This window comes from Penicillium samsonianum (assembly GCF_028829775.1).
Source record: "Penicillium samsonianum strain IBT 33392 chromosome Unknown utg000002l_segment0_segment0, whole genome shotgun sequence".
Taxonomy (NCBI): domain Eukaryota; kingdom Fungi; phylum Ascomycota; class Eurotiomycetes; order Eurotiales; family Aspergillaceae; genus Penicillium; species Penicillium samsonianum.
In genome coordinates, this window is record NW_026643260.1 from 3,911,951 (window position 1) to 3,937,531 (window position 25,581).

Genomic DNA, 25,581 nt, shown 5'->3' on the forward strand with positions numbered 1-25,581 from the left:
AGGATTCCCATCCGATGCAGGAATCAAGAAAATGCCCAAGAATGAGTGGATCCGAATGGACCGAGGTTACGTCGACCGCATCGAAGAACGCAAGCAGGTCATGCAGAGCAACCCCAAGGAAGCATTTGGTAGCAACGCAATTGTTGACCCAGCAATTGCAGAGCTATATCAGGAAATCATGGATTTTCTGCCCCGGCGATTCCCCACCATGTTTGACTTGTGTGGAGATTCCTTGTACAACAAGGTCACCGGCCAGTCGTATTCGGTCAATCTCACCGAGCTGGACCCTATGACTATGCTCCGTAACTTGGGCGAGAACGTTGAAGAAGACTTCTACATCATGTGTCCCGATTCTGACAATGAGCTGAGACTACAGGGTTACATCGCATGCTTTCCCGGTGGATTTCTGAGCCCATCCCGGGTTGGCATGTCGATGCGTGAGATACACCAGCCCGTCCCTGGCTATGAAGCTCGTATTGGTAAAGGAGCGGACCGCTTCCTTGCTCGGCTTGAAGGAGGTGCCTTTGTTGGAAGAATGAACGTAAGACTGAAACTAGTGCATCCCTTTGGCTTCTACATACAGCTAGTTTGCCTATTACATGGGCCTTTCTCGCCTTGATGTTAACGCCGACTGACATGGCACAGTGGAGCCTCCAGACGGATGGCCGGGATCTCTTCCGCGTGGACGGCAATAACTTCTATCCAGAACAAGGCCATCAATTACCCACAGAGCAGCTGCCTGTCAACCTCGACGATTGCTATCTCCGGGTGGAGCATCAAACACTGACACGACTGACGAAATCGCGTGCTGTCATCTTTTGCGTTCGCTCATACATGACTACGCTACGAGAGGTGAGAGTGGAGGGAAATGGGCCCGCACTAGCCAATGCCATCGAGAGCATGCCGGAGAAACTGGGTGATTACAAGATGCGGCCTATGTGGAGTGAGGCCATTTACCCATACCTTCGTTCGCAATAGACCACCTAATTGGTGGCTTGTCTCCCTTCTAAGAGGGCGGAAATCACGGAAGGAGGGGAGAGAAAATATGGCACGCAGTTAGGCGTACTATGGGGTGATTGTGCATATCAACCAAGAACTTTGTTTCACACAAAACTAGAATTTGATAGCGAAGTCTGCCTTTCAGCTACTTCATACTAGCTCCTTCGCCTAGTAGATGAATCTTTAAGTCACAGCTACACGTTCTCCTAGTCTTTCCTTGACGGAAATCACCGAGACTGCCCGTATTTGGGTCCAATAAGTGATCTCTGCTAATTCAACACGATATTTGACTCTACACAGCCCCTCCGGGGGCGATAATATGGCCATTGAGATCACATCTGGAGGTCTTGAGACCACTGATATGGACTTCACCCCACCTGCAGTCCTCGGCCTACTCTTCCCTTTTAACTCTAGTTTACTTCATGTGACATAAGCAAATATGTATACAAGTGGACCCATGAGAAAACAAGCAGAACGCGTGGCTTTCGCGGCTTATACCGACAGACATACTAGTATTATATTGGTCATGCAGCATAGGTGGACTTCTTACCCGAATTTACGACGCCCCAAGACGCCACAGTCAGATTAAGATACTTCGGGTCTTCGTCGTAGTATTTCATATACCACTAACATTTACAAGAGAAATACAGACCCACCCGGTTAAAGTCCCTAGTTATGTGGAGAATATACTGGAGGGAGCCATGTGTATATGTACCATTTCAATTGTTTGAATGTGCTGCACAAGGTGGCAGAGAATATAATTTACCTTCCTCCAGAGTCTGACTGCCCTCAACGCACATGCCAAATGCACCTCAATCATGACGAACTTGAGATCTTAGATCGGAAACAAGCAACATGGTGGAAAAATTAAGGCGATAACTTAGCATGTGTAAGTGAGGGGTGCTGCATCGGCTGCCCCTCAACTGAAGGATACAGAAAAGGAAAGTCATGGGAGCATATGCAGGGCCGCCAGCACGTGGAGAACCGGGGTTGGATGGCTTTTGCTGTGCCGCATATGCAAGGCCAGCAACACGTAGAGAAGCAGATCAGAGGATTTGTGCGGTCTCTCCGATAAGTCCAAGATGTATCGATATGTATTTGAAGGATTTACCATATGTCGCTGATAATACTAGCGGATTACGTAGTCTTCATATCATGATAAACGCACTAATATATTATCGTCCGCCATTTTGCATTACTGTGAGGCTAACCATAGTCAGATTAGGGTGTGGCCCGCGGGCGGATCTGCGTTGCAGTGCTTAAACGAAGTGTGATCAATACCGCTAAGCTTTGAGGCTTTCGAGGGCACAGACCCTCTCGCTTATGGCTGCCTACATACAAACGGAGTTAGTAACTCTACTAGGTACATAGTTATGCATTCCATTCAAAAGAATATTTACTCTATTGGTACCTCGGTCGTATAGTTGAGTTTCCGTCCCCACCTTATCTTTAACCTTGGAAGTTTTAGTGGGGGAGCGGGTAGGATCATTGGCGCTCCGTGGCGACATAGAGGGGTTAGGAGGGGCAAATCGGCCTCAAATCGGACCCCGGGCCACTGACTACAATTGACGCAGACATCTCAACTTCACCTTCCTCTCATAGGCAATATCACATTCAAAACATGATTGGAAAGAGGGTTGGAAAGATGATTGGAAAAACGCCGGAGGACATACAAACATAGACAGTCAACGTAAGAGACAGAGATATGACAAAGAAGTTTAAAACTACATATCTACCTCCGAGATCCCTTTACGGAATAGTTACACCTATTATCTGTCGCAATGGCTCACACGTTGCACAGTGAAACATATCATCGTTCCATTTCCAGATATTGACTAACTATAGAAATGCATTGCGTATAACTATGCAGAAAGTAAGACCTGCCCGGCCTGGCCGTCTGACATGCATGTTCTAGTTTATAGACGGCTTGAATTGATCGCTTTCCTGCTGATTTGATTTGTCCTGCCCACCAACGAATGCTTGACAGCACTCTTTACCCCACTTTCAGATTGAGAGGCCTGCATTTTGAGAATGACCTGGTCGGTGGTGGCAAGGTCGCAGAACTCGTCCTTCATTGTAGCAAGATGAATTTCATGGACAGCTTCGGCCTCGTAATTTCTCCCCTCAAAGTCCACGTTGAAGGTGGCAGTGGCATCCTGCACAAGGATAATCTCGGCCTGGGGCTCGCTGCCATCCTTTACTATGCATCCATAGCCATGGTTGACCACCCGTAAGTTAGATGCGGCCCGGAGTGTCGTGCTCACACAATGCGCCGTCATCAGTCCTATGACTACTAGACGTTGCAAGTCGAGTTTCTGCAGGACCTCTGCGAGATCTGTCTCGACAAATGGCGAGTTGGTGGTCTTTGAAAAGACACGCTCCCCATTGATAGGTTGTGCATATGGCATGAAGTCGGAACCGGGCTTGGATGGGTGCAAAGGAGAGCCGGGGAAGGTAGAATGATGACAGACATGTAGGACATGGGCACCTGGAGTGGCACGGAAAGTCGCCAACAGAGCAGCTACGTTCTGTTCAAACTTCGGTGTTGAGCGTTGTGTTCCCCAGTGTGTCGGGTGCGAGAAGCCCTGCTGGATGTCGATGAGCAAAAGTGCGGAGCGAGGGGAGGCCATATTGTCGGACTGTTGTTCAAGGTGAAAGAAGGAAAAGATGATGAAGATGTACACAATTATGGCTGTCGGCCGAGGAAGAAGAGGTCAAATATCCCCCTCACCATGCTACCAGTCTGATACTCATGCATGACAAAATTCAGTATCTCGAGCCATGTCAGTGCGTATACCGTGCGGGTTTCCTTCAATTGAGCTTTGATCCTGCCGACCGGGGGCCGACGGGCATCGCTGTTGTCAAATCCTCAATGGCATGTCGTAAATCCTTTGGTGGGACTCGAAGTAGAGTTTTTCTTCTGGTATATTGGGATTCTGGTTGCATACTGTAAAACCTTGGAAATGTTTGTAAGATTCAAGGTGGAACAGGTGGAATACGGGCCGCTACCCCGTAGATCAGATCAGCCGTTGACGAGCATTGTTATTGGCTTCCAGGCGCCAAACGCCCCACCTGCATCTTTTGGCGCTAACTGCATGTGAACGATACCGCCATACCTAGGTAGTCATAGGCAGTAATAGATGACAGCTGAGTATCTGATGCTCTGGCCCGCTTCAAATTTCTGTCGCATCGAGCTCTGTCCGTATACCCGGTATGGATGCATGAATGGGACTAATGTACAATTTAACGCCTCATACACGCATGCCCTATCTGGAATTTGAGTCTTCTAAGCAGACAGTCCTGATGCAACCCTGTCCCCGCATGTTGATCTAGAGCTTTTGGTCTCTAGTTGACCGTTTCATCCTTTGTCACTTATCTCAGGTGCGTGAGTCAATACAGCTATGTCGGTATCTAGCTAGTCTCCCACTTTGTGTTGTTGGTGTGTCTTTCTAAAAAAGAAAAAAAGTCAAGAAAACCACCTGCCGCGTTTGTAAGCATCTGTCTACCGGACTCTTAGAGAAATTCTCTACTTCAATTCTTCTCAACCTCAAAACTAACTCCTTGACCTACGTTTCCCAGTCAGAGTTGCTACCGCCATGTCGTCGCATTCATGCTCTTTTGCCTCGGACAATGTCTGGGGTCCAGCAGTGCAGCCTTGTCGCCGTTTATTTGACTTCACTTTGCTTTTCGAGCAGTCGATTTTCTCAATTCTGCCCTCGTCCATTTTCCTTCTACTCGCCTTCGGCAGGTACTACCAACTATGGCAGCAACCTAACCTCGTGACTGGATGGATTTTATTGGGGATAAAATTGGTGAGTAGCAAGACCTATCGTGAGATTGGAAAGGCATAACAGAAAGCACAATTGGCTAACTGCAAGGCAAATCTTTTTTTGCCTGCCTTTGAAGACATCAGCGATAATCTCTGCCTCCCTCCAGCTTGCTCTGTTGATTCTATATTGCTTCGCGCCCGGGAACCGCACAAATGTTTCGATTGCTGCTACCGCATTGAACGTAGTAGTAACGCTTACCTTGGCACCTCTCACCTATGCAGAGCATAGAAGGACCACACGCCCATCATTCCTGATCAATGGCTACTTCCTATTGGTGCTCCTACTTGATGGCACTCAGGTACGATCTCTATGGCTAGCCAATGTAAAGGGAAGTATCGCGGGGGTCTTTACGGCCACTTTCGTGATGAAAGGAATACATATTACTGCAGAATCTTTCCCCAAAACAAGATGGTTAGCTCAGGGGGGTGGTTCCAAGAGCAGTCCTGAGGACTTTGCTGGGATAATTTCCAAAACTTTCTTCCTCTGGATCAACAGCCTTATCAAGATGGGCTATGTGCGTGAACTCGGTTCGCGAGATCTCTTCCCTATGCCAGCAGGGTTCTCTTCGGTGACCCTGGAACAGGACTTGTGGACGGTTTGGGAAAAAGGTATGTTTAATCCTTCGTATTCTCTTGAATTCCGCCGCTGGGTATTATGTCTAATATTTTTGCTTTTTTCAGCGTCCAAGACTGGAAAGAATGCTCTTTTATTGTCCACAATCAGCGCCTTGAAGATCCGTCTTTTAAGCCCAATCCTCCCAAGACTATGTCTTATCGCCTTGACACTCGTTCAACCTCTACTTTTGATTCAGATGGTCAACTACATCAAGGCACCCGATACACAAGACGAGCGGAATATCGGCTACGGCCTTCTTGGTGCTTATGCAATTGTTTATATAGGAGTTGCTGTAAGATACCAATTCTCTTATATAGCAACCCCTGACATCGGATTTCTAACTTGCTCCCAGATGACTACCGCATGGTACTGGCATCAAACCTATCGATTCATTACTTGTGTTCGAGGAGCATTGGTGGCGGTCATTTACCGCAAAACCCTCGATCTTGACATCTCGGGCTTAAACAAGTCTTCCGCCTTGACCATCATGAATGCTGATGTCGAGAGAATCGTAGGTGGTCTACGGATGATGAACGAAATCTGGGCGAATTTCATCCAGGTTGCCTTCGCAGCCTGGCTGCTGGAACGACAAGTCGGCGTCGCTGTTGTTCCTTCGCTTGGTATTGCATCTGGTAATGTCGCAGAAATTCAGCATTTGATAGTTTTGGGAAAGTCTACTAACTCAAAATCAAGTATGTGCTGTCCTTACTATGAAATTTGGGGCATCTGCTGGTCGCCAGCAGGAGGTTTGGATGGAGATGATTGAAAAACGGGTTGGTACGCTGCTGATCTTGAAGTGTGTATTCTGAGCTCAATGAAATGCTCATGTTCCATAGGGATAACCTCAAGCACCCTTTCTGCTATGAAGGGTTTGAAGATGTCTGGCCTGTCTGACATATTGATGAATCTGTTACAACAGTCGAGGGAGAAGGAGCTTAACGCAGCAGCAGGGTTCCGGTGGTGGGAAATTGGCACAATGATGATGGGTTAGTTATAAACCGACAATCTTCGACCCAATGAAACCCCTAACGATGGTTTAGGCTTTACCCCCGTGATGATTTCACCTGTTCTCACCTTCGCAGTTTTCATTGCGGTTGATCACACACGCCACATCACACTGGATGCCGGTCGGATGTTCTCATCCCTGTCGCTGCTTACACTGATCTCACAGCCATTGAGCATGCTATTCCAGTCAGCGCCAGAATTGGCCTCAATGATTGCTTGCTTCCAACGCATCCAGAAATTTCTACTCACAGAGCCGAGACCGGATACGAGGAGAATTGTATCCTCCCCGACCACCATTCCAGCGCTTGAGGAAAGCTCCGCGGGCGAAAAGAATGGCCTTCCAGCAGCCGACTATTCATCCAGCACTGCCATTTCTATGAATGGTGCGACTTTCACTTGGCCCGGCAATACACGCCCGGTGCTTCAAAATATCAGCATTTCCATTCCACGGCAAAAGCTGACCATGATCTTTGGTCCCGTTGGTTGTGGCAAAACCACTTTACTTAACGCACTGCTCGGTGAGATCTCGGTCTCGGAAGGCGAGGTTATGGCAGCGACTGCCGATTTTGCATACTGTGATCAAACAGCCTGGATCATGGATGGAACTCTGAAGGACAATATTGTAGCATTTTCGGACTTTGATGAAAAGTGGTACCAGACTGTCCTACATGCCTGTGCTCTTGACGAGGATCTGCTCCATTTCCGTGATGGAAATGACACAAAGTTAGGCGACCAGGGAGTGAATCTGAGTGGTGGTCAGAAGCAGCGCGTGGTATGTCACTTCATATCCGGCTCCCCCCCCCCGTTTTTCCTCATTTCCTTCTTTTTCTTTCCTTCTCCTGTTATGATGATACAATGTGACATAAAATTCTCTAACTAAGCGTCTACCAGTCACTCGCACGAGCTATTTTTGCAAGACGCGAAGTCAACATTGTGGATGATGTTCTCAGTGGTCTTGACGCTACCACTGAAGCCAAGATTCTCCAGCGCTTGCTAGGACCACATGGGCTCTTACGGCAGAATCCCAGCACTACAATCTTGGCAACCCATTCTGGTGAGATGGCTCATGTCCTTTTCCCTTCTATTAAGGCCAATTGACTGACCAACGGGGTTCAACGCTCAGTACACCATGCTTCGTATGCCGATCACATAATTTGCATCGGATCTGATGGTCAAATCGTGGAACAGGGAGCTTTCTCTGATCTTTCTCAACACGACAGCTACCTAACGCGTACTAGTCCATCCGAGGCTCATAGCTCTGCCACAGAAATTGAAAAGCATGAAGTGTCGCCAACCACAGATGACAATTCAGAGACCGATGAAAAGCTAAAAGTTGCTGTGTCCGAGACAGGGTCAAGTTCGACGGCATCGGAGCCAAAGAAGACCACAAATGTGATCGTATATTATATGCTATCCATCGGGAAATTCTCATCTGTGGCTTATGTGATAATTGCCGTTGCTTATGCTTTCCTCTTCTGTTTCCCATGTAAGGCCAGATCCCTTGAGATTTTTGTTTTTTTATGATGCTAACGAACATGTATAGATGTTTGGGCGAAGTGGTGGACTGATTCAAATGAGACACACCCTGGATATCATCAAGCCATATACATGGGGATCTATGCACTCTTTCAGGTTTCTTGTCTCCTCGTTCTAGGAGTTCTGGGATGGTAGGTTTATTTCTCATCTTAGACTGTTCACCAGTTTGCTCTGCCCGCTAACCTATTCTTTCGCAGGCATGCGGTCATCAACGTTGTTTCATCTGCCGGGCTATCCCTTCATTGGACTATTCTACAAACAACATTCCGGTAAGTCTACAATGGGCTCTTTCAAACACAATTCAAAACTGATAGTTGGGATAGGGCACCAATGTCTTACTTTCAGGCGACAAGTCTCGGCTCTATCATCAACAGGTCGGTTAATCTGTCATCGGTCCAAGTATCTTTAGGATTCTAATTTCCTCGGGACAAATAGGTTCAGCCAGGACATGCAGCTTATTGACTCGGAGCTACCCATGTCCCTTTTGAATATATTCTGCAGTAAGTGCAACCTGTTCCCTCAATTCATGATCATGTCACTAAATTTACGACAAGGTGGCCTTATCATGCTTGGTCAAATACTCCTGATCATGACTTCATCGTACTGGGTGGCAATCTCATACCCTGTCATATTCGTGGTCATGTTCGCGCTCCAGAAGGTGTACCTGCGCACATCACGACAGCTTCGGAAGATGGATTTAGAGAGCAAAGCGCCTTTATAGTAAGTGCAAAGCCTAAATCCTTGACTTGTCAATTGCACCCAAGATCAATTCTAATTTGGCTCTGCATTAGTGCGCAGTTCATGGAGTCTATCGAAGGACTAGCTACTGTCCGCGCCTTTGGGTGGCAAGCAAACTTCATTCGCCAGAACCACCAAAACTTGACGAAATCGCAAATACCGTTCTATCTTTTGTTCTGTGTCCAGCGATGGCTAGCATTGGTTATGGACTGTTTGGCTGCAGGATTTGTTCTCCTTCTGATCGGCCTTATTCTTGGGTTGAAAGATAAGATCAGCGCTGGCTTCGCAGGCGTTGCTCTCTCCAACGTGATGAGCTTGAGCGGCATGCTGACCGATATTATCATGGTATGGACCGAGTTTGAGACCTCCCTGACGTCGATTGAGAGAGTCAGAGACTTCGAAGCGGAGACCCCGGTCGAGGCACTCTCTACGGAGACCATGACCCCTCCTAGCAATTGGCCGGATCGGGGCCATGTCGAATTCAAGAATCTCGCTGCCACGTACAAGTAAGATAAAACTCCCTTGCTAATTTCTTATATCAGCACTTCCAAGTCGGCGTTTTCTTGTCCTGTACTCACACTTCTACTTCCAGAAACGGTACCGTCACGGCCCTTCGCAACATTACCTTGGATATCAAGCCAGGCGAGAAGATCGGAGTATGCGGTCGGACCGGAAGGTTAGTGAGCCCTGTTTTTGTGTGAACATTTAATCGACTCAGAATATCAAGACTAACTCCGGCTCTCAATGCTAGCGGTAAATCCTCGTTGATGATGGCATTATTCAAAATGGTCGATTTGGCTGAAGGGAGTATTGTCATTGACGACATCGACACGTCGACTATCCCGGCCAATACTGTACGCACGGCAATGAATGCAATCCCGCAAGAACCATGCTTCTTACCAGGATCTGTCCGAGAGAACATGGACCCTCATGGGGTGTCAGACGATGAGAGTATCCTCCGCGCGCTCTCCTCTGTTCAACTGTCAGACATAATCCAAGAGAAAGGAGGTCTCGACGCGGAGATGGAGCAGGTCAATTTGTCTCATGGACAAAAGCAGTTGTTTTGCTTGGGCAGAGCGACACTCAAGCAATGCAAGATAGTGGTGCTTGACGAAGCCACAAGCAAGTAAGTCGCACCTCCCTTCCTCTTGACCCCCACTTCTTGGAGGTCATGATGTACTAACGGCTGACTGTTCTAAAACAGCATTGATGTCACTACGGACCGTCTAATCCAGAAGGTTATTCGAGAAAACTTCAAGGAGTGCACGGTGATCACTATTGCCCATCGACTTGATACCATCTTAGATAGTGATCGGATTCTTCTGCTACACTATGGAGAGATTGTCGAATTCGACACGCCTTCCAGCCTTCTTGGTCGGGGCTCGAGATTCAAGGCTTTCTATGATGCGGATGGCAGCCAATAAGTATATGAGAACAGTTCGGTAGTTCAGCATTACACTTGGGTGAATAAAGCAACCATTTGGGCGACCTAAAATGACATTGTGTCCCGTCATGACTTAGAGAGAGATTCAGAGGTCTGGTCAACTATCGTCTCATTCCATGGATGGTCCTGACCCCGTCTCCTCCGGTTCAATGCTTTCCTCGATTATTGTGAACCTTCAATTAATCGTGTTAAGCACCCAATGCACCTTCCCTGAACCAATAAATCTTGAAAATAGGTAGGTACCGTTTGCACGGCATCCCTATACGGAAGGTACAAAAAGGGCAATATGGGGAAGTTGCGTTGGGCGCTTAACACGATTAGAACACGGACCATTTCAGCCTCACTGTGGATGTATGATGTCGCCAATTCGGGAAACGGCGGACCAATGGGATTTAACGCTTAACAAGACTCTTCTTTTGTACATTATCGTAATATCATATTAGCCCTTTTCCTTATAAAATACTATGTGATGCCCTCAATAACAGTTTAGTTAGAACAATTTTGTACTAGCTCGTGTATGAGATATGTACTATAGGAAACCAGGAAGGATGCAAGGCCTGACAAACAAGGACATCTAAAATAAAGCAAGTCAGTCAAGGAAGAGTAGTAGTAGTCAAGTCAGGGTTAGTATATTTTGTTTAGAAATATCCCATCCATCCTTTTTTTTAATGGTACCTATAGGTAGTAAATGTATATTTTTAACCCGTGTGGCCAGATAGGCCAACAGTATGTATCTACATATAGGCTACCATAGGCTCTAGACAACGATAGCAAAGTCTACCACGAACCCATTTTCCGGGTATTTGGTGCACCTCATGTTAAAACTGTTGGGGAAAAATTATACCTTGACGTTGGATTCGGCTTTTCGTCATACTCGGGCTTGAGCCTTGGGGGCCAGATCAGTGGATCGGTCCCAAATCAGCGGCGAATTTGCGACGCACTCTCAATTTCTGATGATGATTCAAGCTTCAATTATTGATAAAGATAGAAAATATTTCAACTAATAACGGGTCTTAGAATGGCGAATCTCCTAAAGATTTTCTGCTGATTTTAGGATTGGGCCCAGGGTTCGGAGGAATCCCGCCCTAACAATCTATGACATGCGTTGCCTGACATTCCCAACGGAACGGTTCAACACTTTCTTGCTGGGAGCAACACAACTGACGACTGACTCGTTAGTATGAGATACCTAGAAAGTTCTTTATCCTATATAATGTTCTTAGATTCAGGCATCGCAATTTAAAACATTTTCCACCAGCCATCAATTCCATCCCCAGAATCTCATAAACACTTGCAAGAAACCTAAAATTTTCAAATCTACGACGACTATGGCCAAAACTGAGCCAAGTGGTGGAAGGCAGCATATCAGCGAAAAGCCCGTCACACTCAGTAACTGGTACCAGCATGTCAACTGGGTCAACACAACCCTCATCCTGATCGTACCCGTCGGTGGCGTCGTCGCTGCATTCTATACACAGCTGAGGGCAATCACTGCTGCTTGGGCAATTCTCTACTACTTCTGGACTGGACTGGGCATCACTGCCGGCTACCATCGTCTATGGGCGCACAGATCGTACGAAGCGTAAGTCTGCCACTACCCCACCCCTTGGTTCGAAGCTTCGAATGAAGCACTAACTGACATCTGATATCTCCAGTGGCCTTCCAATCAGAATATTCCTCGCATGTGTCGGCGGTGGCGCCGTCCAAGGTTCAATCCGGTGGTGGAGCAGTAAACACAGGGCACACCACCGATGGACCGACACAGTCAAGGACCCATACAGTGTCATGAAGGGGCTCTGGTATTCGCATTTTATGTGGATGGTTCTAAATCAAAACCCGAAAAACCGTGGCAGGACCGACATCTCCGACTTAAATGAGGACCCGGTCGTCGTCTGGCAGCACAAGCACTATGGATCTGTCATCTTGGTTTTCGGGATTTTGTTCCCTATGCTCGTTGCTGGCCTGGGATGGGGTGATTGGAAGGGTGGTATTGTATATGCTGGAATTCTTCGGTTCTCGTTCGTCCAGCAAGCCACCTTCTGCGTCAATTCTCTCGCCCATTGGTTGGGTGAGCAGGTCAGTCATTGTCCATCTCCTGTTCTTGTTATATTCCTGTCCACTCTGACACGCGTTAGCCATTCGATGACAGGAACTCACCTCGCGACCACGTCGTTACCGCCCTGATCACTCTCGGCGAAGGCTACCACAACTTCCACCACGAGGTAAGAAGGCTCTTCCCCTGTATTTACTTGGCACCCACTAAACCCTGACCAGTTTCCCTCCGACTACCGCAACGCCATCGAATGGTGGCAGTATGATCCCACGAAGTGGTCAATCTGGGTGTGGAAGCAGCTCGGTCTGGCTACTAACCTCAAGGAGTTCCGAGCAAACGAAATCGAGAAAGGCCGAGTGCAACAACTACAGAAGAAGCTCGACCAGAAGCGCTCTAAGCTTGATTGGGGTGTTCCTCTGGATCAGCTGCCTGTTGTGGACTGGGACGATTTCATTGCAGAAACTCAGAGTGGCAAAGCTCTAGTTGCCATTGCTGGTGTTGTTCATGATGTGAGTAACTTTGTCGCGGAGCACCCTGGTGGTAAAACCCTCATTTCATCAGCCATTGGGAAGGATGCCACTGCCATGTTTAACGGTGGTGTCTACACTCACTCCAATGCCGCTCACAACCTCCTTTCCTCGATGCGAGTTGGGGTTATTCGCGGCGGTGGTGAAGTTGAGATTTGGCGTCACCGAAACAACCAAAAGGGCGTTTATGCTTGAGCTTTCGGGGAGTAATTAGAGATCAATTTGTCAAGTTTCAAGTTTCACGAGAATATGAACATTTTTACCTAAGAAGCAAACCTGGAGATGTGTGCTGAACCAATCACGGCCAATGGGTTTCTTTATGTAGCCATGGATAAATACACTGAATGGCAGCAGGCGCAGCTGAGCAGCTGAGCAACAAGAATTTTGAGAATGTCAATATTATGATCAATGAGTTCGTAGGCTTTCCGTTGATTATTAGCCTCATCTTCAGTGACTCCTGGTCCAAATTTGATAACGGTATCATTTGAAGTCTTAACAACAAGATTCCCTTCTTGGATCCCGCCAACAATTCGATCAGGGGCAGCTTCGAAGAAAAGACTTATCAATTCACCATCCGATAAGGTAGTAGAGTCCATTTCTCATAAAAGAAAGATGAAATGATCATCTAATGTTCAAAGCAGCGGAATTTGTGGCTGAAAGGGGGGCTTCTGTGACTCGGGCCGGATCGTGTCAACGCCGAGCGTGTGTGGGCGCCAATGAGCTGAGAGGGTCAGTGCGGCGGTCGCGCGAAAAAGAATTGCTTTATCAAATCAGTTGACCAAGGTGTCTCGCATGGTCTTTGTACCGTGGCGAGCCATGCTGTCATATAGACAAAGCGAGCGAGGACGACGATATATTTGATACTTTTGCGATGTAAGATTATTGTGGTTTTACCGAGCGCGAAGTAACCTAACATCCCCAACACGCGAACGCGAAGCGGCGATTCGGAAGGCACGGGTTGAATCACCACCAAGGAGACGTGGAAGCTCATTGAGAAACCGAAAGACATCATCCACCATTAGACCACATTAATCGAATCTACCCAACATGACATGACCTACAGGAGGTCAAGCATAACCAATGGGATCCAAGATCAGAACAATAAGGTCCACGAGGAGGTTCGAGCTTTGCGAGCACAACCAACTTGAAGCGCCCCACCCAGATTATGGGCAAGCTTTCTATAGAGCGTGTTATACAAAGTAGAGATCGAGAAATGGCTTGAGCTACTTAGTTGTCTCGTTTAGGAATTTGCTGCCAAGACATTTTTTTCTCTTCCTTCACTCCCTTGCTCCCTTCCCTCACTCTCTCCCCTTATCTCTCTTCCTCACTGTACTGGGGAGTGTGTCGGATGACTGCTAATGTGCTTGTTCAGTGTAATTATTCATTTTTATTCATTATTCTTATCCCATGCGCTGACTCTGACTTTGATTTTATTCTTCAGTTCTCGTCACCCTGAGCCCCTGCTTGTTCTTACGAGGACAATGAGAGACACGGGTATCAGTGCCCCAATCGCCAAAGATCCATCAACGAAGATAGAAGGCAGTGGCTATGCTTATCGCACATCAAAATCAAATGAAGACAGCCGAAATTTGGACGTCGTTTTACGAAACGGGCTAGCCGGAGGTGTCGCAGGCTGTGCTGTGAGCTTTACCACCTGAGCTACCAATAGTAGATTGCTGATATCAGAGTAATGTAGGCCAAAACTGTTGTCGCCCCATTGGAGAGGGTCAGGATCCTCTTTCAAACTTCCCACTCTCATTTTGTGCAGTATTCGACCCGCTGGGATGGTTTAATCAAGGCTGCCAGACACATTCGAATGTCATATGGCACATCCGCGCTTTTCAAAGGTCACTCAGCAAGCTTGGTCCGCGTCTTCCCGTATGCCGGTATCAACTTTCTCGCATACGAACAGTTCCGAGCAGCAATCATCACATCTCCCGAGAAAGAAGCACCATGGCGTCGATTTTTGTGCGGAAGTATGGCCGGTGCGACCTCTACCTTGGTCACATATCCTCTTGAGTTGATCCGTACACGTCTTGCCTTCGAAACCGTCCAAAAAAACCCGTCATCCTGGCTTGGTATATCTCGGAAAATCTACTTCGAAGGAGGAGGCACCGGGGGCTTGTCAAATCTCTATCGAGGAATTGCCCCGACTATGCTAGGCATACTTCCGTATGCTGGCACGTCATTCCTCACCCACGATCTACTCAGGGACTGGCTTCGCACGCCTGCCTTTGCACCCTACACTCTAGAGGCGCAATCTTCCACTCGACTGACCGCGGTTGCGCAGCTTTCCTGTGGAGCAGTCGCTGGCATAGTCGCTCAAACGATTTCTTACCCGATTGATATCATTCGGCGACGAATCCAAGTCGGAAGTGTGATTGGTACTAAGTCAGGAATTTTGGAGACAGCCCAATGTATTTTTCTGGAGAGAGGAGTGAGAGGCTTTTATGTTGGGCTCACTATTGGCTATGTCAAAATGGCTCCTATGGTAGCGACAAGTTTCTATGTTTACGATCGGATGAAGCGATTTTTGGGCCTTATTGAGTAGCCGCTTTCTTGTTTCTCTTTTTCCTTGACTCCATTAGACGTTGATAGTGCTGGTGGTTTAACCTTGAAAGGCTCTTTCCACGGTTACGTAGGTAGGAACTAACCCAAGATGGAAAGGTCCACCCATGGACTGTCCATGGGCCCCTGGCCCCGGGGCAATATGTGGCTGACTAAGGAGTCGGGGCGGTAAACAAAGAAGCAATTGACTCCACCGGAGTTTTGCCGTTCGCATGGACCCGGTCGAAGTAACATTTGTTCCGTGCCGTCAGTGGCAGAACGCCTCTTGAGCTTGACTGGACTCACGGCCCTTAACTTACATCCCTCGATATCACCCCGAACAGGGGCTCGGATCTTCCCCCTCATTATATAGCGTCAGCTCTGTCCAACAGTCCAATGGTTGAGCCGTACGTCGATCACACCACCTGCATTCGGATAAATCCTGGTCTCACCAGAACCTTTACCCCGGTTTCCGTCCATTGCCCCCGCCCCCTAGCGTCAAAGCCATGCGGAGGTAGTTTAGCGCAAATTGGGGAATGTTTATTGCGATCCGAACGGAGCTGCTCATAAAATGCCTGTACCCCTCGGTTGGCTCCGCTCATTAATTTGCCCTGCCCGGATCACCCTTCGTTTTCTCCTCTTCTTCTGTATCTTGTTTCTCTCAGTTACAACTCTCCTGGGAATCAAAATGCATTTCACGTCATATGTGACAGCCGCCCTGTATGGGCTGCCTGCCCTGGCCAATGCTGTGCCGTCGCCATCTCACTCCCAGACCGCGTCTCCCTCGCCGTCTGCTACTGGCTCAAATGCCGATCACTTCGAGAGCTATACGATCAAGGCAGAAAACATCACTGCCAAGCTGATTCCGTATGGTGCGCGTCTCACCTCCTTGCTAGTTCCAGATCGTGACGGCAACGTCCAAGATGTGGTCGTTGGCTATGATGAACCCAAGGAATATCTGCATGATAGTGAGACAAATCGCACGTTCTTCGGCGCGGTTGTGGGTCGCTATGCCAACCGTATCAAGAACGGTACCTTCACCATTGATGATAAGGATTACCACGTTCCTGAGAATGAAAACCATGGCGTGGACACCCTCCACGGTGGCTTCGTCGGATATGATACGCGCAACTGGACAGTCACTTCGCACAGCGAGTCCTCCATCACCTTCACATTGCTCGATCAAGGCTTTGAGAACTTCCCAGGAGACGTCATTACCCATGCTACTTTCAGCGTGTCTACCGAGAAGACTCAAGCCAACCCCAAGGGACTTCCCCAGTTGACCACGAAGTTGGTGGCCCTCTCTCTTACAGAGAAGACCCCCATCATGCTCTCCAACCACATCTACTGGAACCTGAACGCGTTCAAAGAATCCAACGTGTTGAAGGACACCACCTTGCAGCTTCCCCTCTCGCAACGGTTCATCGGTGGAGACAGCATCTTAATCCCGAACGGCACCATCCACGACGTTGCAAACACCTACCAAGGAGCTCTGGACTTCACCAGCCCCAAACTCATTGGCAAGGACATCGAGAAGACATACGACCTCTGCGGCGCCGGCTGCACAGGCTACGACACATGCTTCCTCGTCGACCGGCCCTCAACATACGCGTCGAACTCCATGGCCACAGTCCTGAGCGCCTCATCCAGCTCCACCGGTATCAGCGTCGACGTCGCTACCAACCAGGCCGCGGTGCAGATCTACACCTGCAGCGGGCAGAACGGCTCCATCGCCACTAAGAAGTCGCAGGCGGACCGCAACAAGGCTGATGGCGGTGACTCTGGTGCCACTCACGTTAACAAGTATGGATGCTTCGTTATCGAGACCGAGGACTGGATCGATGGTATCAATAACCCCGAGTGGGGACGTGTTCCCTACCAGGTCTTTGGTCCTGATGATGGGCCCGCCGTTAACTGGGCTACCTACCAGTTTGGCACTATCTAGATTTCATAATTCTACAGTACAGCTACCTACTTGCATTGAATTAATATCATCTCTGTGTGGACCTTTGGTTACGCGCAGCGCTTAATTTGGTATTCATTACCTCGATCTTACGAATGAGAGCCTCCTGTGGCCAATTCAATCAAACAGCGTACTTGAAAACAGATAAAATAGAACATTGGATTTGGCTATACATGCAAACTCGCTCAACGGCCTCCAACACGACCTGTGCAGCAGACAATAGACGTCTACAACTTCGACAAAATACTATCCCCATTATCCCCACTCCCCTTAACAATCTCATCCTCCCAATAATTCGGATTGAACGTAATCCGGTTGAGCGGATTCAACCGATGGGCGCGATTAAATAGATCTTCGTACACACGGCCATCATATCGGCCCAGCGCACTATAATCAAGTCAGTCACACTTATTCCAGCCTCAAATCATCTAAACGATTTGAAAGCCACTCACCTGTCCAATAAGTAATCAGGAATCATCCATGAATCAACCAGTTTCACGGCATGTGGTCGGATACGCGCCATTAGGTCTTGAACTCGACTGGCTAGGGCATTCAGATCTGCTTGGGAGACAGCGTTGGAGCGGAAGACTGGTTTTTATGAGTTTGTGGGAATTAATGATAGTTTTGTCGCTGGTGACTTACATTCGAAGCTTTCGTTCTCCATGCTGTATAATGCGAACAGGCGGAAGCAGTCCCATAACACGGTTTTGATGGGTGCTGAGAGGGTTTTGTCGTTTGAGAGGGCATCGAAGAAGGTCGCCACGATGATTGATTCGGATTGTGCTGGTTTTTTGTTCTAGGTCAGTGTGTCACGATATCCCGTTTCAAGATTTGGCTTACCCCGGCTTAGTTTGTGAAGCTGGATGAGAAGACTGTTCCAGTTCTGTTTTTTTATGACTCTTTGTTCGTATGCGTCGTATGCCTGCTGGTAATTAGTTTCAAGTTGTTCGGTAGTATGAGGTTTGTAGGACTTACCATGGCAGTAGCTCGAAGCTCAAAGCTCTTAACAATGTCCAAATCATTATTCAGGATATCGTATGTCTGCTTTTCTGATCCCGGACGGCTCTTGTTACGAATATATTCTTTGAATTGAGCATCAGTCTCATCAACCCCGGCAGTATCAGGCGACTTGACAGCAGCAGTCATCTTCTTGATCACATACGCCGCAACCTGTTGCGTAATCATCCAATTATCACCCTCAACAGTTGGTTTGGAGAGGTAATCATTGTTGGCCTGGATCAGACCGCTCCCACCACCAAACCCATGGCCACCCATGGCACGTCGACATGTCTCAATACCATCCGCAGCGAGGATAGTGCACAGACTCTTCAACCCGGAAGACATGCTGTGCATATGAGCCAAGGAATTAAAATCTCCCTTCTCGACATCCTGTCGTGCATTTTTGTAAACTGCCTGCATGGCAAGACCTGTGTAGTGAAGTGCAAATGTCGTGGCAAGGAGTGGCAGGATCCGAATTTGGACAGTCGGATAATCCAGAACGGACATCTCGGGTCCCTTTTTGTCGCCGTCTCGGTCTTGGAACTGACGTCGTACGCTGCTGTACCGCACTGCAACGGTGACTGCCCGTGCGAGAACTAGTCTAGCGCGGTGGACCATATTAGACCGCACATAGGTCAGTGTTCCATATACCAGAGCAGGTTGCTCTGGCTTGGTATAAATTCCTGTGTTGGGATCGACATTTGAATATCGTGATAGCATAGCAGAGTGCGGAATCCTAGCATATCATTAGTGAAGGGACTCGTACTTTATGGACGAGGAACAAACCTGAACTGATCAAACAACATATACGCATTGTCCATAGTGATATAGCCATACTTCGGACCAATATCTCCCACAACAATCCCATTCAACGGTTGATGTGTCTTCATATCCCGCACCTGCACAATGAACGGATGAGGACCATGCGAAACGTATTTATCCGGCGAGCTGGGATCCGGGAGAAACAATTGCGCGACCACAATAGCGTGGTTGGCTAAACGGCCCAAACTGCCATTCCACCATTTGCTAGCCGTAAGAGTCGGACTATGTAGCACGAACTGCTTGGTCCGGTTATCCCAACGCGCCTCAAGCTCCAAGCCACGGACATTGCTCCCGTGTCCCAGTTCTGTCTGTGCATATGCACCAATGATCTTCCAGGACTCGGTCAGGGGCAGCCAGTACGCCTGCTGTTCCTCGCTGGCCTGTTCGCGGATGGTCGTGATAAACATCTCCATGTGCAAAAAGTAAGGCGATACGTCGTCGACCAGGTACTCGGCCATTTGGTACTCGAGGTAGCTCCATTTATGCGTGTCTCTCATTCGGCGTAGTAGTTTTGCGCGTGCAACTCCTAGCTTGAACCTTTCCGGTCTGGAGAGGTTTTGTTGCTGGTCTTTGGAGAAAAGTGGCTCTTGTTGTATGATGGGCAGGATCCGAGCTTGTCGTTCCAAAAATCCATCCGATGCCAATAAATGATGTCCCAGTTCTTCAGTGGCGATGTTGGATTGCTGACGCTCGCAGGCTAGTGTCGTTGGTCCATCTGGTTGGCTTGGGCAAAGGTTATCCGTAAAGTCAGGCATTTTGAATCCTTTGACTCTTCAAGTTCTGTATCTCAGTCACAGTTCCATGATCCTCGACTTTATTCATAGATCAAATACCCGTACCGAATTGCCTTGGCTAAATCCATAGTATCCTCAAAATCACCGAGTCCCGAATGCCGGCACTTCTACCCCGCAGGGTAAATGTAAACGGCCAAGTAGCAAGTTGCCGAATAAACAGAGTATAGCGATGAATTATTGGCTAGAAGGTTCAGCGGGGGAATGATGTGTTGCCACAATGTGTATAGTCAAATATAATGGGATAAGACAGTCAACTATCCCAACTCAGCAGTACACAAGCTCAAACAAAATGGGAGACCGCACTCTATTCATACCACCACATGTGGGAGACAACGTGTTGCCAAATCTTCCCTTTTTCCACAGACTATTGCGTTATGCGCAACGTAAGCCTTCGCCCATTGTGGTTCGCGACTTGGTTGCCGACATGGAAAAGACATACCATCATCTTGTGTCGGATGTGTTGGCCTTTCGCAAAGTTTTGGAAAGCTCACTCAGCCATGAAGCTCGACGTGATTTGATTGCGGACAAGGAGGTATACATCGGGTTGCTTGCACCGGGGGGGTATGAATACACCGTCGGCTTCATTGCAATCCTCGCAATCGGCGCAGCAGTCGTGCCTATGGGTAAGTTTCCATATCCTAGAAGAACTCACATAGCTAATAAGCAGCAGCTGCCGCATTGCCAGCAGAAGAAGCTTCGTACTTCTTATTGAAAGCGCGATGTGTAGCTCTGGTAGCCAGCACAACCAGCGAAAGAGTCGCACACTCCGTGGTTCACTATATGAGAGAAAGCAAAGGCGTGCACATCCCCTGCATATCCCCAATTGGATCTCATTTCCGCCCCACGCTTCTCTCGGCAGATGAAGCCACCATCTCATCTGGCCCGGTTCCAGATATGAACGCCGCAGCACTGGTAATCTTCACTTCCGGCACCACAGGGCCCCCAAGGGCGCTGTGCAGCGTCGCAGTTATATCTCCGGGAATGGGGAGGCCGACGCAGACTATTACCAAATCACAGACAAGGACACTGTCCTCCATGTCCTTCCGGTGCATCATGCCTCGGGTGTTGGGTTGACTTTCCTCCCGTTCCTTACCGCCGGTGCTTGTATTGAGTTCCGCAGTGGCAGCTTCGATACGGCGTGGACGTGGGAGCGCTGGCGACAGGGAGGTCTTACCTTTTTCTCTGGAGTTCCAACCATATACATGCGTATGATGCGGTACTATGAAGAGAACATTGCGCACCAAGCTCCTGAGATACGTGACCAGTATATCGCTGGTGCGCGTCAGATCAGAGCAATGCTGTGTGGTACTTCGGCACTTCCAGGGCCTGTACAAGAGTTCTGGCATCAAATCAGGGACAAACCAATTCTCACTCGATATGGTGCGACAGAGTTTGGCGCAGTCATCAAGACTGAACTTGATTCCGATGGAACGCCACGAAATAGTGTTGGTTGTGTTGCTGAGGCAGTCTCACTCAAGCTTACCGATGAAGGTCAGATATTAGTGAAGTGCCCTTATATGTTTTCCAAGTGAGTCAAATGTCCTTTCGAGAGGTGCCGGTGTCCCATCCTCATACGTCTTCTTAACAGGTATCTCTTCGACGAGAAAGCAACAGCGGATGCACACGACGCTGAGGGGTACTTCAAAACTGGAGATATTGCTCGCCGCGAAGGAAAGTATTATTTCATCCTAGGCCGTGCCTCGATCGATATCATCAAATCCGGTGGCTATAAGATCTCCGCATTGGATATCGAGCGCGAGATCCTGGGTCTGGACTATGCTTCGGAGGTCATGGTTGTAGGCGTTGAAGATGAGGAGTTTGGTCAACGGGTTGCTGCTACTGTCAGCCTCAAACAAGATCAAAAAACAACACGTAAGAGCCTTACAATCGCCGAGCTGCGGGAAGATCTGCGGAGTAGGATGGCTGGGTATAAGATGCCAACTATTCTTCGTGTGGTCCAAGGGGAGTTGCCCAAGTCGGGTACAGGGAAGGTGCAGAAGAAGATATTGGGACCGCAGTTCTTTCCGCCTAACTATCGAGAGCTGCCTGAGGTGCAAGTTTGGAGTAGGGAGAATAAAGCCAAGCTATAGGATCAAACTATTGAAAGAAGTCCTAGTTCCTGATGAAATACTAAATATTTGCATACATACATATACTTGATATCAATGTCCCTCTCTATCAAATCTTGACCTTAGCAGGCGCCGAAGTCACCCGACTATGAACATAACTTATACGCTGAAACTTCTTAATAGCATCCCCCCAAAGCTCCTGACGAAGCAAAGCATACACCCTGGACAGCATTAGCAGATACTCTTCCTGTCAGAAACTCATGTACAGATCAAACCTACCCCATCTTCGCTTTAGGCGCCCACTTCTTCCCCAATTCCAAAGCAACATTCAGCATCTCCTCCGGCTCCGCAACAGCATCCACAATCCCGTCCTGCAGTGCTTCAGGCCCAGTCCACTTATGCGCCTCAAGCAACATCTTGCGCGCAACCTGCGGACGCAGCTTGAGACGAGGCAACGAGCCGATCCCGTCGAAGTGCAGGCCCAGGTTCACGGGGGGCATGGAGATAAACCCGCGGCGGGAGTTCATGACTCGATAGTCATGTGCCAGGGCGAGTGGACAGGCGCCGCCGAAGGTGTGCCCGGTTAACAGGGCGATTGTTGGAAAGGGGAAGTCGAGGATCGTGTGGATGAGCTGGATGGTTGTTAGTGTGGTCTCACACATGGCATGCCAGCGTCTCTGTTCAAAGCCGGGATGTTCTCACTGGATAGAAGCCATCTGTATTGGCAAATGGGTTGTTATCGGATTCATCCAGCTCGAGTCCCTGGGGGTGTTCTGTTAGTCCTTCTGATGTTGTTCTGTATCGGGGACATCAATGTACAGTGCACCAGAATTTAGCATCATTGCCCCGCGTGATTACTGCCCCTTCTGAGTCGGATCCCAGAATTCTTTCTACGGTGCGATAGGCCCGGATCATCTCCTGGCAATACGATGAGTTCAACCGGTTCTCCGGGGGTTTCTGCATGGTCACAACGAATACATTCCCATGTCTCTCGAGGGAGAGGTTGCGGAAGGTTGGGATCTCTGTCATGATGACAATCGCACGAAAGTCAAGTAAATATTGATATCGTATATTTGAACTGCTTCGTTAAGCCGTTTAATGTTTATTATCTTGTGTACGATGTATGTTCGTAGATCCCCCGCATTTTCACATCCCCATGTTTACGTTGCCGAGATTCACCGACTGCCGAAATCAAAAGCTACTGGAGAATCTTCGCATATATTCGTGAGGTACCATATTCTCTATAAATGCTATGGAATCTAGGGGTATATGGGTGCATATATACATAGTCAAACTACCAGGCAATCTCGCCATTCCATTCCAAATCCTTGAACAACCAATAGCCCATTCCCTGGTATTGATTAAAAAAGTCATCTGGAATATCTTGCGACATATCTCCCATAGTGAGGCCTTCATTGCGGTCCAAAATCGTCGTGAGTGGCCTGTACTCATCCGAAGATATAGCATCCGGTGCCCGGGACTCGGCCCAATTTCCTAGCACCTCTGGGGTCCCGGCAACCACCAGGCGATTTGTGCTGCCATCATGCCGCGCAGCTAGTCCGAGGTCCATAAAATATGACCAAGCCCAGGATAGGTCCGGCCCAAATCCCTCAAAAAATGGTTGGTGTTCTCTAGAGAGCGTCATCGACGGCATTTCGTCTATTGTCGACGTGTTCCGCTGCTTTTCGGCAATGCTCTTCAACGCTCTTAGGCTGCCTTTCGCAGATGACCAGCGTTTTGCGAGCTCCTCAAGGGCCAGGTAGATGGATTCCAGGCTACCCGCTGCCTTCTCCCGGTGTGATGGTACGTTGTTGCACGAGAGAAGCCCGATTCCGGCAGCCAAAAGGTGGAATGTGAATACCGGGCTTAGGAATTGGATCTCATCTCGAGCGAGGAAGTCTTCGAACATCCCTGCCACGAAAGACGATGCTAAAAGCACTCCTAGTGAAGCAGACTCTCCGGGGTTGGGTCGACACATGATTGCGAGGCAGGTAAAGTATGGGATGTGGAGCTGACGTGCTTCGAAGTTGTATCGGGCCAATGTTCTTTTCGGTGATGCTGCATCTTCTGAGGTACTTTGGCTGCAAAACAAGCGCAGTGAGGGTGAAAGATCGCGTGTCCATCGATATAACCGATTCTCAAGATTCTGTCGAGCCTCACGTGTGAGGGTCTTGCGACGACAGTACTCGGTGAGATGGCCCAGAATAGAACTGATCTCGACATATGCGATGAACAGAGTAGCATTTGAGCTTGAATCATGGAAATCCTCGGGACAAGGTGGTGCCACTTCACAATCCGCCAGATCCACTGCTAGTGGCCGGCCCTGTCCTGCAGAAATACAACAATCTCTAGCCTGTCTGATGTCAGCGCTTTTCTGCGCTAGCGAAGAAGCACATCCTTGACTTACATATAGAGTCCACCACAGCCTACGTCTCAGGGCAGCATCTCTTTTATTCGTTGGCTCCTTGTGCAATCCAATCTGGTGAGCTAACCCAACTCCCACATATCGCCAAAATCCACTAGTATTGGTGGACACATGCTCAGGACCTTCTGGGTTATACCAATGCAAAATGCACACTGCTGCGACAACAGTGACTGGATTTCTCTCGTATCCAGACCAGAACAAGGCTTTTGCGCGACGATAAAACTGATGCAAAGATGCATACGCAGTCACAGCCGGTGCAGATGTGACTCGGCTCGCAGCGACAAAGATAGACTGGAGAAGCAGCATTGACGGCTTCTGAGAACCACTTTCTTCTAGCCAACTCCGCTCGATTATCGGCATCCATGGCGAACACCGTTCCATGAATGTGTTAATCAATCCTTCTCGGATGGCTCGTGGTGGGAGGTCGAATGCACCTTGCAGTCTGAGCAGCTGGATGTCATCTTCAGTTGGTCCATCTGCGTCTCCTTCTGGGTAAGATCTAGCCTGTTCTTCGTTGATTGCCACTGCGTCGTCAAAGTAGCGGGATCGTGCCATGAAGCTTAAAGTCGAAGCGGTCGAGTATGGGTTGGAATCTGGTGTAATCGGCGGATGGTCTGCAGTACTAGCTCTACCTTGACTTGTGTCGCGGCACTGATTCCGATCCTGGTCATATTCAGAGCTTGTACATAGAGATCTGGCTGAGCCGATAGGACTAAAGGTGGTCGTCGGCTCTTCCCAGTTCGCCCGTCTCTTTCTAACCGCGTCGGTCTCATTGACGCTGCAGTCACCATCGTTACTATGGGCTCGTTTTCTCTTGCGCTCTCGTCGACTGCGCGGCAGTTAGTATGTTTAATTCAATGTCAGAAATCAATTTTTCTTACGAACAGGGCCACTGGTGCCGTTGGCAGTTCACACATACATCGGGATTTCCGGCGAAGATACAGCGAACCTAAAGAGATCAGTATGTCTCAGATTCTGTTATTCCTTTTTTTGCATACCTTCTTTTTATTACAGGCAACACATGCCGTAGGTGCGCGTAATGGCGGAGGACTAAAATCGTTCATTTTTCTGTGACTGTCAGTTTCATGCGTAGAGAAGTCGTGGACAATCCAGCGCCGCGGGCTCTTCCCCGCGAAAGCCGGGGCATAACCGAACCGACGGCTATCCTATCTCGGAAGTTCCATAATAGAAAAATTGGAGGCAAATTGTAGAAAA

The 25,581-nt window shown here is 48.6% G+C and overlaps 10 protein-coding genes across 10 annotated transcripts; 6 read left to right on the forward strand and 4 right to left on the reverse strand.

The window, feature by feature from the left end:
* Positions 1 to 31: 31 nt before the first annotated feature.
* N7471_003363 (heme-dependent oxidative N-demethylase family protein) lies at positions 32 to 978 on the forward strand (the record flags this gene model as incomplete). The annotated part of the gene is made up of 2 exons (XM_057276083.1): positions 32 to 541; positions 646 to 978. 2 exons carry the CDS (start codon positions 32 to 34, stop codon positions 976 to 978), a joined length of 843 nt encoding a protein of 280 aa, XP_057140721.1.
* Positions 979 to 2,915: 1,937 nt separating this feature from the next.
* On the reverse strand, positions 2,916 to 3,629 carry N7471_003364 (isochorismatase family hydrolase; the record flags this gene model as incomplete). The annotated part of the gene is made up of 1 exon (XM_057276084.1): positions 2,916 to 3,629. The coding sequence occupies one exon, from the start codon at positions 3,627 to 3,629 to the stop codon at positions 2,916 to 2,918; it is 714 nt and encodes a 237-aa protein (XP_057140722.1).
* A 966-nt stretch (positions 3,630 to 4,595) lies between these two features.
* N7471_003365 (ABC multidrug transporter) lies at positions 4,596 to 10,241 on the forward strand (the record flags this gene model as incomplete). The annotated part of the gene is made up of 15 exons (XM_057276085.1): positions 4,596 to 4,811; positions 4,906 to 5,437; positions 5,510 to 6,076; positions 6,138 to 6,221; positions 6,281 to 6,430; positions 6,485 to 7,221; positions 7,341 to 7,503; positions 7,573 to 7,935; positions 7,993 to 8,116; positions 8,183 to 8,254; positions 8,421 to 8,705; positions 8,777 to 9,229; positions 9,316 to 9,399; positions 9,442 to 9,849; positions 9,928 to 10,241. The coding sequence occupies 15 exons, from the start codon at positions 4,596 to 4,598 to the stop codon at positions 10,145 to 10,147; spliced, it is 4,458 nt and encodes a 1,485-aa protein (XP_057140723.1). The 3' UTR covers positions 10,148 to 10,241.
* A 1,254-nt stretch (positions 10,242 to 11,495) lies between these two features.
* On the forward strand, positions 11,496 to 12,942 carry N7471_003366 (acyl-CoA desaturase; the record flags this gene model as incomplete). Its single annotated transcript, XM_057276086.1, has 4 exons — positions 11,496 to 11,749; positions 11,823 to 12,243; positions 12,303 to 12,389; positions 12,442 to 12,942. The coding sequence occupies 4 exons, from the start codon at positions 11,496 to 11,498 to the stop codon at positions 12,940 to 12,942; spliced, it is 1,263 nt and encodes a 420-aa protein (XP_057140724.1).
* A 1,069-nt stretch (positions 12,943 to 14,011) lies between these two features.
* Positions 14,012 to 15,313, forward strand: N7471_003367 (uncharacterized protein). The gene is made up of 3 exons (XM_057276087.1): positions 14,012 to 14,120; positions 14,189 to 14,387; positions 14,444 to 15,313. Exons 2-3 carry the CDS (start codon positions 14,229 to 14,231, stop codon positions 15,296 to 15,298), a joined length of 1,014 nt encoding a protein of 337 aa, XP_057140725.1. The 5' UTR covers positions 14,012 to 14,120; positions 14,189 to 14,228; the 3' UTR covers positions 15,299 to 15,313.
* A 669-nt stretch (positions 15,314 to 15,982) lies between these two features.
* Positions 15,983 to 17,239, forward strand: N7471_003368 (aldose epimerase family protein; the record flags this gene model as incomplete). Its single annotated transcript, XM_057276088.1, has 1 exon — positions 15,983 to 17,239. The coding sequence occupies one exon, from the start codon at positions 15,983 to 15,985 to the stop codon at positions 17,237 to 17,239; it is 1,257 nt and encodes a 418-aa protein (XP_057140726.1).
* A 245-nt stretch (positions 17,240 to 17,484) lies between these two features.
* N7471_003369 (uncharacterized protein) lies at positions 17,485 to 19,833 on the reverse strand (the record flags this gene model as incomplete). Its single annotated transcript, XM_057276089.1, has 6 exons — positions 17,485 to 17,644; positions 17,710 to 17,845; positions 17,900 to 18,040; positions 18,098 to 18,179; positions 18,233 to 18,992; positions 19,043 to 19,833. 6 exons carry the CDS (start codon positions 19,831 to 19,833, stop codon positions 17,485 to 17,487), a joined length of 2,070 nt encoding a protein of 689 aa, XP_057140727.1.
* Positions 19,834 to 20,161: 328 nt separating this feature from the next.
* On the forward strand, positions 20,162 to 21,962 carry N7471_003370 (uncharacterized protein; the record flags this gene model as incomplete). The annotated part of the gene is made up of 4 exons (XM_057276090.1): positions 20,162 to 20,495; positions 20,543 to 20,784; positions 20,832 to 21,400; positions 21,461 to 21,962. 4 exons carry the CDS (start codon positions 20,162 to 20,164, stop codon positions 21,960 to 21,962), a joined length of 1,647 nt encoding a protein of 548 aa, XP_057140728.1.
* An 88-nt stretch (positions 21,963 to 22,050) lies between these two features.
* N7471_003371 (enoyl-CoA hydratase/isomerase family protein) lies at positions 22,051 to 22,970 on the reverse strand (the record flags this gene model as incomplete). Its single annotated transcript, XM_057276091.1, has 4 exons — positions 22,051 to 22,162; positions 22,221 to 22,573; positions 22,644 to 22,703; positions 22,761 to 22,970. The coding sequence occupies 4 exons, from the start codon at positions 22,968 to 22,970 to the stop codon at positions 22,051 to 22,053; spliced, it is 735 nt and encodes a 244-aa protein (XP_057140729.1).
* A 265-nt stretch (positions 22,971 to 23,235) lies between these two features.
* On the reverse strand, positions 23,236 to 25,430 carry N7471_003372 (uncharacterized protein; the record flags this gene model as incomplete). Its single annotated transcript, XM_057276092.1, has 4 exons — positions 23,236 to 24,294; positions 24,349 to 25,195; positions 25,248 to 25,315; positions 25,365 to 25,430. The coding sequence occupies 4 exons, from the start codon at positions 25,428 to 25,430 to the stop codon at positions 23,236 to 23,238; spliced, it is 2,040 nt and encodes a 679-aa protein (XP_057140730.1).
* Positions 25,431 to 25,581: the final 151 nt, after the last annotated feature.

Coding starts and splice junctions, on each gene's coding strand:
- N7471_003367 (XM_057276087.1), top strand. CDS start 14,229: ATGAGAGACACGGGTATCAGTGCCCCAATCGCCAAAGATCCATCAACG. Junction 14,388..14,443: donor GAGGTGTCGCAGGCTGTGCT/GTGAGCTTTACC, acceptor AGAGTAATGTAG/GCCAAAACTGTTGTCGCCCC.